At 37.0% G+C, this 18,973-nt stretch overlaps 1 protein-coding gene across 1 annotated transcript in view; it reads left to right on the top strand.

The window, feature by feature from the left end:
- Positions 1 to 7,265, top strand: part of NEK10 (NIMA related kinase 10) — a 69,176-nt gene extending 61,911 nt beyond the window's left edge. Inside the window, 5 exon segments of the mRNA XM_058831066.1 lie at positions 2,173 to 2,226; positions 2,228 to 2,262; positions 3,652 to 3,704; positions 3,792 to 3,847; positions 7,184 to 7,265. Of these exon segments, the coding sequence (XP_058687049.1) occupies positions 2,173 to 2,226; positions 2,228 to 2,262; positions 3,652 to 3,704; positions 3,792 to 3,847; positions 7,184 to 7,265 (280 nt within the window).
- Positions 7,266 to 18,973: the final 11,708 nt, after the last annotated feature.

The raw sequence follows: 18,973 nt of genomic DNA, 5'->3' as shown, positions 1-18,973 counted from the left end.
TCTGCAGTTGATTTCAAGTTTGTATCTTGTCAGTAGAATTCTTTTTGTCAATGGAAAGGACCTGCTAGCTCCTAATACACAAAAGCAGACCTCGTCTCATCAGAACTCAAAAAGACAAGAGGAAGGGCAATGTAACTAGAGGTTATGTAAGCTCTTAATTTATGCAATCTCTTCTTGATAATATTTCCTTGATATTTCTCATATTTTGTACTGTACTCCTACTCAAACCATGAATCCTAAGAAAGCAGTGTCCCAGAGTACCTTGAATATAACATGCCTCGTCCTGTTATTGCACAGGGTGTCAGCAACATTTTAGTGTCATCGATTTAAAACTACCACAGATTTGTAAGAATGGCCTGAGTGAAGGAGCATGCTTCCATGTTTTCCAGTGACATGCTGGATGCCCTCCAACAGAGAAAGATCTAATGATTAATATCAGAATTTCTAAATGTTCCTTCAAAATCTCCCGAGAGGACTGTAATCAGTAAAGGATTTGAAATTTACTTCCTTGGTGTCTGTGTACTGTGGGAGACTGAAGCTAAGATATTTAGTTTATAAATTGATGATAAACTGGTTATTAGATATATTATTGTACCTAAAATTTGATGACCAAGGTGACTTATTATCATTCACATAATTCTCCTCTGTAACTTGATTATCACGTACTTCCACTGAATTATGTAGTCTTCTGTGTCATTGTTTGCTACAAAACAGACCTACTTCAAACACCAGATCCTTCCTTTGCTTTTGTTATAATTCACCTGAGGTGCTAAAACTTCCTGGAAGGTGGCACATTGGTTCTACATTAGAAAGGTAGTTAAAGATGTTTCTTTCTGAGCTATCAGTTTCATGCTGTCCTGTCAATCAAGTTGGGATTTACATTAAACAATTCCTGTATTTCAGCCATAGCATAGAAATACTTGCTCATTGTGTACTGAGTTGATGTTTTCAGAAAAGTATGCTCAAAAATATGAAAAGAAAAAGGAAGTGTTTATTATAAAATTAACCTAATTTTCAGCTGTTCAGAAATTAAGGAAATTATTTGTAAATGTTATCAGCTGTAAAATTGTGCTAGCTTCAAAACTATTGGATTTAAACCTGTAGAAAAGGGAAGAAATACTCTGTTTAAAAAGTAAATGGTAGTAAATTGAAAATACTTGAAATGTTGAAAGCAATTCTGGGCATTCTACCTTGAAGGAATAGTTATATTCTATAAATGGAAAGCAACAAAAAAAGTGCAGTTAGAAGGATGGAGAATTGATAAGCATAAATGTTACATAATTTACCAAAAACAACACTGTAAATGTACTGGGTTACATGGATAGCATTTGGAGGTAATTGGAGGAACAGAAACAGAGAAAAGAATTAGGTTGAACCCTTACAGCAAATGTTATGAGGTTGTACAATTTCTGGAAATAAAATTTAAAAATAATGGGGTTTTAACTACAACAAATTAGAAAACCTAATAAGAATTTCAGAAAAAAGATTCCTCCACTGTTCAGTAATGGGGTAAAAGTCTTCCAACAACAGAGATTCTTCTGTTTCTGTAACTGTAAAAAGTGTTATCATGCTGCAGAAATGCATCACTGAAATTTCTCTCCTGCACACAAAAGTGATCCTGTCAGAGCTGTTACCAGTGGATATTTTCAAAACTAGATGTTTTTAAGTTTAATGTCAGTATTGTTGCTCATATAATCAAGTAGCTGAACTGACTTTCAAAAGTGCTGGGATCCCTCTAATAGGAATTATATCACTTGAATATCAGCTAACAATTTCACAATTCCACTTGAAGCCACGGTTTTAAAAACCAGAGTCATCAGCTGCTTCTCTCATAGGTTCAGGAGAATACACTTTCCTGTTTATCTTCACACAAATGTAAGGTTTGTGACATTTTATTTAGATCATCTGAAGAATTCAGTGCTTTATTCTATGTGCAACTTGCAATGTTCAGTGTTTCTGGAGAGAAAAAGGTAGGATGTTCATAATTGTGTTCACCACTTTTTCATTAACCTAAAAAGTACTGAAACTTCTTTGGATTTCTGATTGCAGAAGAAAGCTTCTGGGAAACATAAGAAAGTGTAAACTGCCTCCTAGAAGTCTGAAGGTTTGGTAAATTGGAAGGATGGACTTTTCAGGTGACTTTAATTTTTTGTTCTCTAATTTTTTCCCTAGCTGCTGCAATTCTCCTGAATTGATTAAACCAAATATCTTCACAGCAGATTGGCATGGGCGGAAATATATTGCTTCCAGATGATAGAAAAGGTAAACAAAGCATCATAAACTTCTGTAGTGGCATATATATTTCTAATAAAGTATAAGGTATCAAAGCAGAAGGAATTGCTATTCCAAGATCAGTCTTTAAAGACAATAAAGTTATGTTGACCATACAGATTTTCTGGGGGGTGGGTTTGTTTGGTTTTGGTTTGGGGGTTGTTGGTTGGTTGGGTTTTGTTTTCTTTTATTTAATTATCTTAATGTGTAAGATACACAGTTCAGCACTGCTGGAATTTTCTACTGATTGAAGAGAGTACACTTGGAAATTATAAAGAAATATCAAAGATGCAAATAATTTGTAGTTCAGCCATGAAAATTAATAAAATATTTGTAACTAGAAATGTCATACTTAGGATTTACTTGTCCTTGCATATGATTTTTAAACCAATACTGTTTAAACCCTTATGTTGTTCTTTTGTCATGTTTGAAATGGTTGTAATGGGTTGATTTAATTACATAGCTAGATCAAACCTTATGAACTTGAGGAGGGAAAAATACAGACACACACATTTGTATATATACTTTAGAAAATATATCAGTATATGTGTCAATTCTACTTTGGACTAGTGATTTGAAGACAAATCATAAACACCATGAACAATCGAACCTACCAGCTGTGGCATCACCCGGGTTGGGAAACTACAATTCCTGGTTGAGAGACCTTTTTCATCACTTTTTTTTTTTGTGCAATGGACGTAAGGGAAATGTGGAGCCTGTATTTTGGTAATTGTGCCATTTACATTCTTCTAAATACAGAAAAAACTGTGTTACAATCCATGGACTAGAGGATACAGTAACATTAGAATCTGTGGTGCCAGAAAGAAGAGTGAGAAACTTTAGTTTTGATGGCCTTTGTGTTGCAAATAGCATATCTGTTCCACAGCTTATTGCAAAACCAAAATTAATACTAGGCGTCAAGGGTGATATTTGAGCAGGAAATGAGTCCCTAACAGTCACTTTAAATATGAGCATTATTTTGTTCCTGGAGACAATAATGCAATTTGTTGAGCTGCTCATTGTCTGTAATTTTTGAATCTCTTAACCTCACAAATCGCTGCTGGCTGTGTGCCCTTTTCCACTGTAAATTTCCACTGTAAGGGGGGAAAAAATAAGGAAGTTGCATTTCTGAGTTCTGTTACATTAAGTCTATAAATTATTTTTCACTGGTTAGGATACTTCCATAATGTGTGTGCGTCAAATGTTCTTATCATGCCGTAAAATGACCCCACTTTTTAGGGGGTCATTGTGCTCAGTGAGAGTTACTGGTCGTGAAGCATCTGTCTTGTCATTGTGTTTGAAGTGGAATTGCTAGGAAACTGCTAAGGGAGCATAAATCCCAAATTCAGTAGTTTAATGTTACTTGCCTTTTACTTTAAGGCATTCTTGGCACTTCTGGTGTAGCAGAAGGGATGACATATAAGCAGTTGCAGGTAAGCTGTACATTTATCTGTATGTATTCATTTATTGCTCTTAATAGTACTCTTAGTTCACTGAAATTAAGTTCTTTAATGCTGTAGATTCTAATTGAGGAGGTTCTAGAGGAAAGTGGTTATTGCAGTTTCTTTCCTAACAGGTCAGTCTAGTCAATTTAAAAAGAAAAGGTTAATTATGATGTGCTAAACCCAAATGTATGGTCTTCCTTTTTATGGGACTGCAACTCATTTTAAGCTTAGTCCAGTATGTGGTTTATTATAATACATGGACGCATGAACTGGAAGAAATGTATGTGGGGCATATTAGCTAATCTAAGCAGCTTTTTTTGGCCACATCTGTTTTCTTCATTCAGATGAAAGAGTAGTACAAGTATGGGAGCTGTTTCTTCACATTTTTTTTCCCACATAAGCTCACATCTGAACAAAATGTTCTTTACATAGAAGTATATTTTATTTTAACACTCTGCCATTGCAAGGTTTAAAGGATAAAGTTGATATATTTAACAAAGTATTTGAGTACAGCGCAAAATCCAGTATAACTGTTTACCAGCACAAAAGTGCAGGGGATCAAAAAGTGTGGTCTTTGAAACCAGGCAAATGCTTTGTCCTCAAGATGGTGTATCTTTCCTGCAGGAAAATTTTGACACAAGAAAGAAAATATATTAACGATATCTTTATCATATTTTTCATCTGATATCCTATTATTTATTATCTCAAATACTCTTTAATGCAAAAAACCTACTTCAATCAAGTAAGCCTATTCTTGTGTTTACATTAATCACCATTTTAAAGTCTAGGAGACTGCAGTTAGGTTTTCTAAAACAAATAAACAAACGTAAACCCTCCCCACCCCTTGCCCTCCCTATTATAAGTGTTAAGAAATTTTAAGAATTTATAGTTCCTGGTTCCTCAGCTGTATTTTTCAGTTATTTTTTATCTCTGTAAAGTTTTTGGTATGATTCAAGCTCAAAAAATTTCTGATGGTAGTCTGAATATTTCTATAGGCTACTCATTAAACTGGTATTTCAGCTTGCAAGTATCTTGCAGCTGCCAGCTCAAAGCATTGAAAATCATGATTCAACACTCGCAAAATAAAATAATGGTTCAGTCTTTAAACCTTCAGGGTGTACTTGAATTATGTTTACAGATTACTTTTTCATCCATGAGGTCTAACAAACTTCTTTATAAATTTTTTCAAGTGTCAAAAAATTTTTGCCCTAATGACAAGCTCCCAGGATTTGATGCTGTAGTAAAAATATTGCACAACTTCTGTAAAAAAAAAAAAAAAAAAAGACATCAAGGTCTATCCATTCCTATTATAAATATACAAATGTGTTGTAGTTTTATAGGCATTTATCTCACAGACTAGTAAAAAGTGTCTTACTTTAATTAACTTTAATGAAGGAGGTGAATATGATGAATATGGATTTCAGTGGGTTTTTTTTACAAGAACTATTACAGAGATAAGCTATCTATTAAAGGAAATCAGAATCACAGTGTATCTCATTTTGAAAGGACCTTCAAGGATTGAGTCCAACTCCCTGCTCCACACAGGACTTCCTAAAACTAAGCCATATGACCAGAGCATCATCCAGATACTCCTTGAACTCAGGCTTGGTGCTGTGATCACTGAGAACACAGTTCCAGTGAGGAACCTTGTCCTCATGGCCAATCTGAACTTCCCTTAGCACAACTTCATTTCATTCCTATGTGTCATTGCTGTAAATGTAATTGCTGAAATGTAGAGCATACTTCAAGATTGCAGGCACATATGCTGGTACTTTCAACATATGAGTGCCACAGAAATGTGCATGGGACTAAGAGCAGTGAAATAATTAACTGGTTTTTTTTCCTGATTTATTCAGAACTTTTTTTCTACTCAGCTGGAATTCCTTAGAGAGTAGCTGTTCTGCAGAAAACTAACTTAAGATTCTAAATTTTTAAAAATGTTGTTTTAAGGGAGGCATAAACAATTATCCTTCATAGCTACATGGGATGACAGTGTAATATAAGGAATTCTCGATCCTGCAGAAAGAAACGGGTGAAAGAGCAAGCAGTACATTTCAACATGTATGTAAGGTCTGGAGAAGGCCCGAAATATTTATCCTTAATCACATTGGTGGATGTGCTATGTCTTTGATTTTCACAGGAGCACAGGAAAATTGGAAAGCACATTTTGTTTCCCCTGAGTCACACAATTTCTTCATCAGCACCTGTAGAATGTTATCTGCAATCAGTGCTGATCTATGTTTTCTTTGTGGGATTCACAGCAAAAACAAAATTGATTTTGAAATGAATTTTGGAGGAATAGAGTGAAATCTCACAGGTGTGAGTCTCCTTAGAAGCTAGGATGTATTTAGTTGGTGGTTTTGTTTTTTTTTTTTTAAACTTGTTTAGATTTGCTAACAGTGTACATATAACAGCTATTGCAGATTTTGCCTGACATCACTGCACGTGTGTCACTGTAGCAGGTCCTGGCTTTAGCTGGCAGATACAAGACAGTCATACTGCAACCCTGTTGTTGGTCTGTCACCAGAAATGTGGGTTTTTTCTGTGATTTTTGTGGTGGATTCACCATGGCTGGATGTCAGGTGCCCACCACAGCTGCTCTGTCACTCCTCTCCACAACTAGATGGGGGAGAGAAAATACAATGAAAGGTTCATGAATTGAGATAAGGACCGGGAGAAGCATCACTCACCAATTCCTGTGACAGGCAGAACAGACTCAACTTGGGGATATTAGCTGAATTTATTACCAATCAGAATCAGAGCAGGATAATAAGAAGCAAAACAAATCTTAAAAATGTCTCCCACACTCCCCTCTCTCCTTCCTGGGCTTTACCTCCTCTCCCAAAGTGAATGGGAATGGGGGTTACAGTCAGTTCATCACTAGTTGTTCCTGCTGCTGTTCATGGAGAGAAGTCCTTTCCCTGCTCCACTGTGGGTTTGCTCCCACAGGAGACAGTCCTCCTCAAACTTTTCCAGCTGGAGTGCTTCCCATGGGCTACAGTTCCTCATGAATTGCTCCAATGTGGGTCACTTTTCCATGGGATGCAGTCCTTCAAGAGCAGCTTGCTCCTGTGTGCATCCTCCACAGGATCACAAGTCCTTCCAGGAAACCTTCTCCAGTGTTGGCTCCTCTCTCCATGGGTCTGCAGATCCCTGCCAGGAGCCTTGTACAGCATAGGCTTCCCATGGGGCCACAGCTTCCTCTCAGGCGTTCACCATTCCAGTGCGGGTCTCCCCCATGGGCTGCAGGGGGATGTCTGCACTCCCATGGATCTCCATGGGCTGCAGGGACACAGCTGCATCAGCATGGGCTGCAGGGGAATCTCAGCTCCAGTGCCTGGAGCAGCTCCTGCCTATCCTGCTCCACTCACCTTGGTGTCTGCAGACACTTCCTCTCACCCTGCTCTTCTCTGAGCACAACTAAATCTGAACAATAACTTCTTTTCTTTTTAAATCTGTTATCACAGAGGCATTATCACCATCTCCGATTGGTTCAGCCTTGGCCAGCAGCAGTCCTGGAGCCACAGGCATTGGCTCTGTCAGACATAGGGGAAGCTCCTGGCAGCTTCTCACAGAAGCCAGTCCTGTAGCCCTCCACTACCAAAACCTTCCCATGCAAACCCATTTTGAATACTATTATTTGCTGTGAGGCATGTTTGGTTCCCCTGTCACTGATGTTAGTTGTTTCACAGATAAAGTTCTACTCCCAAATAACTTATATTTTTTCCTCCAGAAAACTGACAGACCATGCTTTAGCCTTGGCTGTCAAAAGCATGTCTGCATTTCCAGAGAACTTGCCATGTTTTCTGAAGTGTGTTCTGCTCAGAGCCATTCAGAGCCTTCAGAACTTCAGCAATTTTTTTCTTTTTTTGCTGCTCACACTCTCTCCAAACAGCCAGAGTCCAGTTTCGATAGCTGTCCAGTATTGAATGATTCATTTGGCTAGCAGACACGAATCATTACGTTTCACCTCAAACTCTCCAAACAACACAAACAAGCTAGAGGAACAAATCAGTTTCCTGAGCTGCAGTGCAAGTCACTTATCGGTGTCCACCATTACCTGGTTTTATTCCATCACACAGTAATTGGTTTGCAAGCCCTCACAGCAACATCCCATCAGCCATTCTTGCCTAAAGCTGCTTTGAGCCTGGCTCTACTTCCTCTCTTTTATGTACAGTGAGACATTTCAGAAGCAACTACAAATTTTCCAGCAGAACCTCAGTCCATCCTGTGGCTTTGCTTTCCCTTCTTAGAAAGGAGTGCACAGAAGATCTTTAGAAAAAAGTATTTAGAGTAATGAGAATCTGTACTTTGTTTGCTTTAGCTACATATAGGGCAATACTATTTTTAAACTTACTTATGTTAAAAGCTTTTAGTTCAGACTGGGTTTTTCATTTTCTAAGTTGTAATGACGTAGCATGTGTGGGTCTTTCCCAGTGGAAACAGAATGACAGTGCTTCTAGCAGGAAACAAATTGCCTTCCCTTTAGCTCATTATATGTTTCTAGCTTGTCTAGTAGATTGAGAAGGAAAAGAACTTCAAGGGCTCAAAAGTTCTTAGAAGGCACATCAAAACATCACAAACTTGATTTGCAAAACTGCAAATGTTTAAAGATGTTTTTCATTTTAGGGCCAAATTTCTTCATGTTTTCTGGTGAAGTTGACATTGACATTATCCATTCCATATATTGTAAGGTAAATCCTGATTTAGAACAAAGTGCTGGGGTGTGTGCTATGGCCAACAGCACTGTTAAATGCAGAATAATCAGCTAGATGACATAATAACACAATCTTCTACCTCACCGAGGAACACGCTTTATAGGAAAATTCTGAAAATATGTTCCATTTAGTTTCTGGTTTGGGGGAATTTATATGCATTGTCTTTCTCTTCCATCACTGTTGCCCCTGGCTGTGCCCTTCTAAAATTCCCAAGAATATAAGATGGGAAACCAAACCTTAAGTGAGGTGATGACATGAAAATTGTAGTAGGACCAAGAAACTGTATAAAGATAAAAATATAAAAAGTTAAAAATAATTCAAGTAACTTGGTTGGGTGATGAGAGAAACATGAATTTATTAGAAACTGACAGCTTCATAAGAATAATGTCATGCTGCTTTTTTCCCCCTATTTTCATTATAGTAGTAATTACTATCTCAATACCAGTCATTTCATGGGGATTAATGACCAGCTGAGGATAATGACCCTCAGCTTTATCTTGAATAATCAACTTGTGCCCATTTATCACTAATCTCCTGAAATTACTCAGCACTCCAATTGTATTACTTATTTATACAGAAATTTGGTAAACATGCATAAAAAGATCCTGTAATGTTTCCAAATGATTCTGTTCACATCCACTGTGTGACTCTTTCTCTTTTCTACCTTCTGATTTAATATTGAACTGCACAAGAGGCAAGCTTCTTGTTTGTGGGGCTATTTATGAATAAGACAATGAATACCAGTTTCAAAATTTCATCCTGTTTTTATATTAAAACACACATATAATATCCAAATTCATGCAGAAAGCTATTTTTAATAAATTGCTTGAAGAGACCTAATCCAAGCAGAAACTCTGTTATAAGAAAAAATGCAGTGGTCAGAGACAGGAGATGTGTTCAGCTGAGTGCTGTAGCTCTGTTGTGGTTTCACTCCCTTGGGCAGCCTCAGCACTACACAACCACTTGCTCACTCCCCTGCAGTAGGACAGGTGAGAGAATTGGAAGAATAAAAGTGAAAAAGCTCTTGACTTGAGATAGACAGTTTGATAGGTAAAGCAGAATCTGCACCTGCAAGCAATGCAAAAGAAAGAATTCATTTTCCACTTCCCAACAGCAGGCAGGCTCAGCCATTTCCAGGAAAGCAGGACTCCATCACATCTCACAATTACTTGGGAAGACAAGTGCCATAACTCCAAATATACCACCCTGCCGTTACCTCTTCTTTCCTACAGCTTTTATTGCAGAGCTAGATGCCATGTGGTGTGGAATATCCCTTTGGTCAGTTGGGGTCAACTGTCCTGGTTGTGTCCCTTCCCAGCTTCTTGTGCACTCCCAGCCGAAGCACTGGTGGGGTGGTGAGAGATGCAAAAGTGGCCCTGGTGCTGTGTAAGTGTTGTTCAGCAATAACTAAAACACTGGTATGTTGTCAACACCATTTTCAACACAAATCCAAAACATAAGAACATGCAAATTACTGTGAAGAAATTTAACTCTAACCCAGCCAAAAGCATACAAGCTCAAATGACCATGTCTGTTTGTGAGGAATGCTTCAGCATTTGTTTTGTAGGAAGAAAATAGTTGCAGTGCAAGTAAGACTATAAGGAAACAGGCTTCATAATCAAATGCAGATGAACAATTATATGTCAACAATTATAATTTTTTAACTTTCTTCAGTGAAACTTATTCCATTGTTACTGAAATTTTAGAAATAGAGAAGCAACTCATTTTGTCATTAGAAAGAGCTATTTCATGAAGAGTACAACTGTCAAGTCTGTCTCTAATGACAGCTATACATTTTTAACCACTCGAAGAATATCTCAAGGTATTATGCCCAGAAGGATTATACAGCTCAGGAATGACAGCAAATTCTGAACTGTGCCTGTTGAGGCAGCCCTCATTTGTATTTGGTCTATGGTCCATAATTTGAAAATAGAAATGCATTAGTGGAGCTTTATCTGCCTGCAAATTTTTACCATGTTATTTAAGTATTCTTCAACATAATATACCTATTTAATTCTGTTAGATGGCCAACAGATTCAAATTTGTACTTTGTTTAGTTAATGTTTTTTTAATGTTTTAGAACATACTCAACTAAACAATAGTTGGCAGTAAACAGATCCAGCACTCCTGGAATCTAAAGTAGGTATTTTGACTTGGTGGTATCTAGGTGATTTAAGACATTCTGCTCCATTTTAATCTCGCCAGGAACCATTTCCACTAATGTTTCCAGGTCTTGTGCCAGGTATCTGTGGGTTGTTTTCTTCTTCCAAATGGTTCTCCATGTAGATTCCTAGTTTTCACACATGAAAAAGATTGTTTTGGCCAGCAAGTATACCAACATTCTGCTGAATTGTACTTCTCCCCAGCGAGGTAAAAAAGTTTGCCAAAGCACAGAAGTACTTTTTACTACTGCTATTATTATTATTATTATTATTATTATTATTATTATTATTATTATTATTATTATTGTTGTTGTTATCATCATCATCATCATCATCATCATGACCATCATCATGACTATTATTTTACTATTATTACCATCATCATCATCATCATCATCATCATCATCATCATCATCATCATCACCACTACTAAACATTCATGGCTGCAATAATCTTTCATTTACCCCCTTGCAGTTCTGATGGCCGCCAGCTGAGGGTCTGTGTGGCACTGTAAGTTTCCAGTCTATTTCCACAGACCAGCGTTCACTTCACCTCTTGAGTCAGCTGTTCTTCCACTAAGAGGCAGTATTGGCCTATCTTTCCTAAGCCACAGATCCTACAGAAATTAAAAGCAACATGAAAGCCTGGTGTAGCAATTGATCCCAGCTTTAATTTCATCCAGCTCCTGGGGTTAGACAGTGACTAATATTTGTCACATTGATGAATACAGAGAGTTCCAATGGCAAACATTTGGCCATGAGATGGATTAAAAGACATTTGCTGGACAGGGTTCATTGCTGCACATGGTGATTGTCACAGTGTGCCTTGTCACACTTGCTAGAGAGATAATTTTAACCAAGTTTTTACAGCTGCACAGATACAGGCTGCATTCAGAAGATGCATGTCCAGGCTTCATGGTAATGGTAGAAATCTACAGAAATGATGACTTATAAACTAGGAAAAATGTATCCTTTGGATTCTAGGGTATTACAGCTCTTCATGTCAAAATCAAATGGTCAGGTGTGAAAAACTTATTGCTAACTATATTTTTAGAGACTTGCAGAAATGTTCTGGTTATTTCATGGGTGACCAGTAATAACAGAGAATTTTAGTTTTTTTTTCCTGGTGTCACAGAACCATAACAAGACATTTTTCCCAGTTTGGTTAGTAAGTCAGTCTTTAAATTTTTTTAATTTTTTGTTTTAGGCTTATTTTTCCTACGAGTCAGAATGATAAGAACTGTAGAAGAAACTGTTTATTGCTCTTTAGCAACTAGTTAGCATCAAAACTGCTAGACTTGGCTCATATTAGTACTGCTAGGTATAAAAGATGGAGAACCTGGCTGTTACTCATGACACTGTGTGGTGTAGAACAGAGAAGTGATCCATCTGGTGAAAGTACCCAAATAATGTGACCATGGGGTAAGATTGTCATTAATGCAAAACCTCGTCCTTCACTCAAGCTGAGTGAAGTCTTATCTTTATTTATTGTTAGTGATCTGTTGAAAGATGCATGTCACCTCTTGTTGGGAAAAATGAAAGAACATCTGGCCTGAATTTAGGCTGACTGGTAGGGGTAGGTAGGTAGGTAGGTAGGTAGGTAGGTAGATACATAGATAGATAGATAGATAGATAGATAGATAGATAGATAGATAGATAGATAGATAGATAGATAGATAGATAGATAGATAGATAAATAGACAGACAGACAGACAAAATTAAGTGGTCTCCTGGCACTAGAAATGCCTGAAGTCCACACTGCCTGTAGAAAAAGTGCATGTTTATGAAGCTGTCAGCATTTGGACTGTGGGAATGACTGTTTTCAACAGCAGGCAGATGGCTCTGCTCCCTTGCAGAGATCACATGCTCCGAGTTCTCAGACGTTCTTCTATGGGCTCTCCATCTTTGAGTGGAAGCATCTGTTGTCACAGACCTGTTTGGCTGATGGGTCTGTTCTTGCAGTTCTGAAGCAGGTCTTTGTACCAGTTTGATGAAAAGATTTAAGAGCAACTACTGTGCATTGGAGATGTCTTCATGGTGGAAATCATGCACCAAACATAGATAAACTCTGTCAAACAACATCAAATAAGAAGGCACCTTCCTACTTAAGCTGCTTCAGAAAGCTCAATGTAGTCTAAAATCACTCTTGTGCAAGCATTCTTATACAGCTACTGTGAATTTAACACTTTCAGTTGAAGTGAAGGGGAAGGTTTTTGGTTTTGCTTTTTTTTTGTTGGTTTGGTTTTTTGACGGGGGCATAGGGTTCTTTTTGTTGTTGGTTTATTTGATTTAGTTTGGTTTGGTTGTTTTTTTGGGGGGTTTCTTTAGGCTTTAATGGTTTGGTCCAGCTGTTTAGTTCAGCTGATAAGAGTGTGATCCTTCTGTGTCATATCAAGATGGTGTTTAAAGGCATCTTTGGAACTCTTAGACTAAATAATAAAAGACAATCTGAAAGTTTGGGAAGAAATGGAAGATGAAATGCACCTACCTCAGTGTTCAGAAATCAAGGCCGTACAAAGAAAAATTCTTTTTTACCTGTTTCAAGATCTCCTTAATAATTATGGCTAGAGGAGGAATTGCACAGACTTACATAGGTGGGTGTTTTGATATAGGGGTGCAAGACAGAGCAAAAGCTATTCCAGGGTGTCAGTATAGAACTAACAGGCACAATGCTCCTCTAAGTATTGTGTCCTTTTTTTTTGAATACTCCCATTTTACTAGCAGAACATCTATTTACTGATAAGAGAAAGTCAAATCTTCATTTTTTTGACATGGTACTCCATAAAGATAATTTTTAGGCCTCATCATAGTATCAACTCCAGTTTTGGAAGTTAATTTGAGAGCTTTTACTAAGACAAATCATGGGAAAATTATATAAAATCAATATCATCCTTCAATTAACAAATCTGTGCCAGTGTCATAATTTAAAAAAAAACAAAACCAAAACAGTAGTAGGTGTATGCTTAACAGTAGCCTTAATAGAGTACTGAAATATCTGAAATATTGTCAGGTCAAGTCTAGACATTAGAACAGAAAGTGAGTTTGTCTCATCATCTTAAGGTTATGCCTTGGCAAAGAACTGATAAGGAAAAACTGATGAGACAGAAGCTAGGAAATGAGCATACATCTAGTGCAGAGCCAAGAACAACAGGAGACAGAATGCAGGAATTCTGAGAAGGAGACTGGTATGGGCAGAAGGAAGAACCACCTGTAGCTGGGACCGACAAGAGAAAGGAGAATAGTTTGCAGTTGGAGCAGGTGGTAAACACATAGAGTTAAGCTCAAAAGCTCAGGCAAAAGGGGATTCAGGGAGAAATTATTACAACCTTTCAATACTTAAAAGGGGTGTAGGAGAGAAAATTTTTTTTATCAGGGCCCATAGCAATCACATAAAGGGCAACAGTTTTAAACTTAAAGCAGTAGATTTAGATTGGACATAAGGAAGAAGTTTTCTGTGGTGACGATGATGAGACACTGGAACAGGTTGCCCAGAGAAGTTGTGGATGCCTTATCCCTGGAAGTGTTAAAGTCTGGATTGGATGGGGTTTTGAGAACCTAATGATAGTCTTCCTTGCCCATGGCAGGAGCATTGGCCTACATGATCTTTAAGACCTTTTCCAGTCACAACCGTTGTGTGATTCTAATTTTTGCACAGATATAGTGCCCCATCAAGGATCATGTTATCCACATAGCAGGCTAAGTGGAAGTTTGCTGTCAGCCTTTGCTCCATATGTCTTGTTTTTCCTTAAGTGCACTTGACTTTGCAACTTCAATAACAATCTTTCAGCTTAGGGATTTCTATCTACCTTTGTTGAAGGGTGTGTGTGCAAAGCTATAAACTATTTTTCATATTTTTCCTTTCCTCATTCCTGGAATACTCCAATATCTTTCAGTACTTCAGTAATCAACACTGCTTCCCAAGGGACCACATGAACAGAGGAATGTTTGCAAGGCCTTTATGTATCTGGGTTGTACAAATTGTATACAAGTAGCCTGGGAAAATTCCAGAAGAGGTCTTTCACTTGCGTTGGAGACTGGTAGAATTTTGAGACAAAACCAAAACAACAATATAATACATCTTGATTATAAGTTTCACCAGTATAAAGCTGACAGATGCAGCTCCATCACTTTCTGTGCTAATTTTCCATGTAGCAAGCTAAAGAGAAATTAGAAAAGGAGGAAGAAGTGATGCTGAAGACTTGCTTTCAACTAGTTCTCTGTAGTGCTGAAGTTTCTGGACATATTACCTCATCAACATAAGTTAAAGCTGTCCCACAAATACATTATGCTGCATTCAGGCTTCATTGGTTATCTGTGAGAGACCTTTGCACCATGCTGCTCTAATTCTATTTGTGTGTTGTGCAGACTAGTCCATAAATTTTGAGTCAGAGGATCATTAGACAAAATAATTCCTTGTGTGCAGCATAAATGATAGAATTTCACCCAGAGATTTCTGCATCAAACTGTTGTAAACTATGAATTAAAACCATTCCATTTGATAGACTTTTGAGGTTCCTTGGCTTCTACATCATGCTCTCACATCAGCTTTCTGCTGGTAGCACAAAGATTGACCCCCATGCCTGGTGAGTGTGAATAGTGGGAAAGGCTCACTTCCAACTACCTACCAATTTTTTCCCCCCAGGTATCTCTAATATCTGAAGGGAACAAAGAACTATCCAGCAAAAGAAGAGAACATGTGATTCTAAACAAAAGGTTTGGATTTGTTCCTAATGAGGTCAACCTGCCTGTACTTCAGCAGAGGCTGATTAGCAAAGGGTCAGGCTTTGCTCACTGAATAGCATACCAACGAAGCTCACTGAACAGCTTCAAGTACCATTTCTGGATGATTCTCTTTAGCTTTGTTTACAGCATAAGCACTTTACAAGAAGCATTGTGAAAAATGCTTCTAGGTTTATACATTAGGAGAAAAGCACAGTTCTCAGCAGTACATATTCTCTATTTTTGGAATTTTTTTTTAAGCTGTTGCATAGTCAGGTTTTCTGGAATGATGATTTGTGGTAGCCTTATTTATATTCATGTATGACTTCTTTGTAAAGAAAAAGAGCTTTGTAATGTGACCAGACAGATAATATATGTAGATTCACTATAGCAGAATTAGAACAGATTAAATACCTTCAGTATGATTTTAATATTTAGAAGGAACTTCACTTCTTATGTCTGGATAGTAGCAAATTCTAATGCTGATGTGACACGTTAATAGTCACTATTTGCAACCAGAATAGCTTCTGAAATCGTTGTTATTTTAAAGCCAGCTGGTTTTACTGCTATTTCTGTCTTCGTATTATATGTCTGTAGCCACCCATTGTATAGATCTATGTACATAAAATGTATCATGTACATTTATATACATTTTATATACACATTCATTTTACTCTTTAACAGACTTAAGTAAATTAAATACATTTTCTGCTGCTAATCAAAAGTACTTAAGGACACTTCCAGAATTTCAATATTTATTCACTCTGTTAAATGTAGATTAAAATGTCTTACTCCAGTAGCAGAGAAGCTATGTTTTTGGCTACAGTTTAGAGTAAGGAATTCTTACTAAGTGCAAAGGTGCTTCTCTACAGTTGCTACTGTGGCAACCGTAACTGTTGCAAATAACCAGGATGCATTTGGTGATTATTGTTGTTGAAAATGGTTAGCTTTATAGTCAATACATAGATTACTTGTAAGTAATTTGATACAAATGTATGTTGTGTACATTTTTCTTTATTTTTCTAAACAAACCCAGCAGTTTGTTTGTAATTTTAAATAGCTGATTTACAGTCATTTCTTAATAATTTAAGTGTATAATTTTACCTTTGTGACTTCAGTTCCCCAGACTGTGAAGCAGTGAAAAGGGACCAGTGGACAATGCAAAAAAAAACCTCAGCAATAAAAAGCGAGCCAATAGTAGTAAAATCACTCTCTTTTCATATATATGTTATGTTAAAAGTCATCAGGCACTGCCTTTGCAGCTATACAATGGTGCAATATTGATAGCAAAGGTCTGTTAAGGGTCAAGGTGTGTCATTGCTAAGGTATCACTGGCAGGTAGCTACAGCTTGCACCATGAATCATCGTGCATTTCCTGCAATGATGCCACTCAAAATCAATTTCTATTCTAGTTCAGAGTGTTAGTTTTGCTTTGCTAGAATGAAGAAAGGGAATGCAGTATGGTTAAATCTGATGGATTATAAAGCAAATCCACGCTGTATATGACTGATTTCACATGGCTGTTTTATCCAAAATTCTTCATTTAAATTCAACCTTGATATGTTCTACTTAAATTTCATATGAATTCTAATAATAATTTCCCACTGAAATAGCATATAGCAATCTACACTTAAAGTAATCTATGTTAATATAATTTTTTCAGAATCTTTTATAATTTTAAACTGCCAGTGTACACTGAATGTCTTAGAAATACTTTTGACTTTATTGCAGGCATGTTTTGAAGCAGCATTTTTTATGATTTCTCTGGATTTGTATTATGCTAATTTATAATTTATGGTTTTGGGGTTTTTTTTGTTGAGAAAGAGAATATAATTAATTACTCTTACTGTGCTTTTTAAAAGGTATATATAGTGCTTTTAACTTTGAAGCAAGTTTTGTGCTTGTTTTTGTGACTGTGAGAGGTGGAATACTAGGTAGTAGCCAGCAGAGGAGCAGACTTCTCTCCAGTAACTCCAAGACAACTTTAAGTGGATTGTGGTGGCATGTGCAACCAAAACCAAGGCTTTGATTTAAAGCAGGAAATCAGTGATCTTTTTTGTCTTCTCAGTGTTCTATAGGATTATTTTTGCCCTTCCTGGTTGAAACAGAATGGACATGCTGACTGTTACAGGAATGAGAGGATGCATTTTGCATGTAGGGCAATCAGTGGCTACAGAATATCCATTACCTAAGCTGTTAAATAGTTTATGGCATGAGTACATAGATGCTTTCCACTGAGACCAGCTTCCATTGTGTTTCCCACTGTATGAAAGGTAACAAGAGCCAGTTCTGACATGAATGATTTCTGTATGGCTAAATTTTATATAGACAACATGGATAAAGCATATCTAGGGAAACACAGAAACCAAAACAAAGTTGCTCAGTATCATTCAGCAAAGTTGAGAATGGAACTGACATCTCCTGGGTTCCAGTCAAGTTTGCAACTGGTATCCTTCAAGGTGTGTAGGTCTTTTTTTCTCATGTGTGTCATCTTTAATGTAACTTGTGCAAAAATCTGAGAAGCAGTCATAGCTGTACTTACTATTTAGCTAATTGCAAAAGATCCTGTAAAGTGTGGTACTGACTATGTTGAGAAACTGTACTGAACTGTAGCTAACTTGTGATAATTTGTGAGTTAATCGAAACTGTGACTTTTGCAAACCTTTCAGTTTGCTTGGCTGCAGTGGAGTACCTGAGATTATGTAGTGTTCTATCTTCTATTATTCATGCACTTACTTCCTACAGTCATCTGATTACAAGTACTTTCTTAGGAGAAAGTACTGTGTATGTATTCTGTATTCTGTAGCCTGATTTACATATGTTGTGCTCTGTCTGAATCATTTCCCATTCTTCTTTCATATCTCTGAATAATCAGATGTTGACATTGGACCAAATAATGAGTTTTATTCCGTAAGGGAATTCTTGTTTTCAGGCACAGAATAATGCGTTTAAAGACTGTTTCTTACAGTCACTGTAACTTGGTGGGATTAGTGCCTGGTTATTGGTATTTCACATCAAGAAATTTGACTAGTTAAGGAATTTTTGGAATTCTGTTCATTAAAGAGGAAAGGCCAATAAATTTCCATACTGTAAACAAGAAAGCTTCTAGCAGTGACTTCTCCAAAATGAATAATAGACACAATTTTAGCATGTATGAATTCTGCCCTACTTTTGGGAAGAACCAGCAATTCTGAATGACTGCATTTCAGGAGATGTGAAAAGAGGAAGCCACTTGAGAATATTTGGGTTTGACTGTATGAATTCACCATTCACTTGAATTAAAAAAACTTCTCAGCTGAAGGTTTCATCATTCAATTTGTCTAGACAGATAACAGCATCTGGAAACAAAGGTCTTCTAATTAATTTTGTTTCGTGACTTGAAGGAAACTAAATTGTATGAATACTCTGTGTTCAACTGTTCTCAACAGGAGACAGTGAGAATCATGATGAGAAAACTAGTAATTTAAAAATATTTGATATTCAAGTCCTCAAATTTCCTACCAAACTACAACTTATTTCTATGAAAGCTTTATGTCCATAATTGAACCCATTGTCCACTGCTGTTATTTTGACCTTATTATGTTTCTAATTTCCACCAGTCAGGACCTGTTCCCTGACTTAATCTGTAATTGAATTTACTCAGTTTTGCTCCAAATTTA

The sequence above is a fragment of the Poecile atricapillus genome, chromosome 2 (assembly GCF_030490865.1).
Source record: "Poecile atricapillus isolate bPoeAtr1 chromosome 2, bPoeAtr1.hap1, whole genome shotgun sequence".
NCBI lineage: Eukaryota > Metazoa > Chordata > Aves > Passeriformes > Paridae > Poecile > Poecile atricapillus.
Note: the sequence above shows the minus strand (reverse complement) of the source record. Positions and strands in the feature narration are given on the sequence as shown.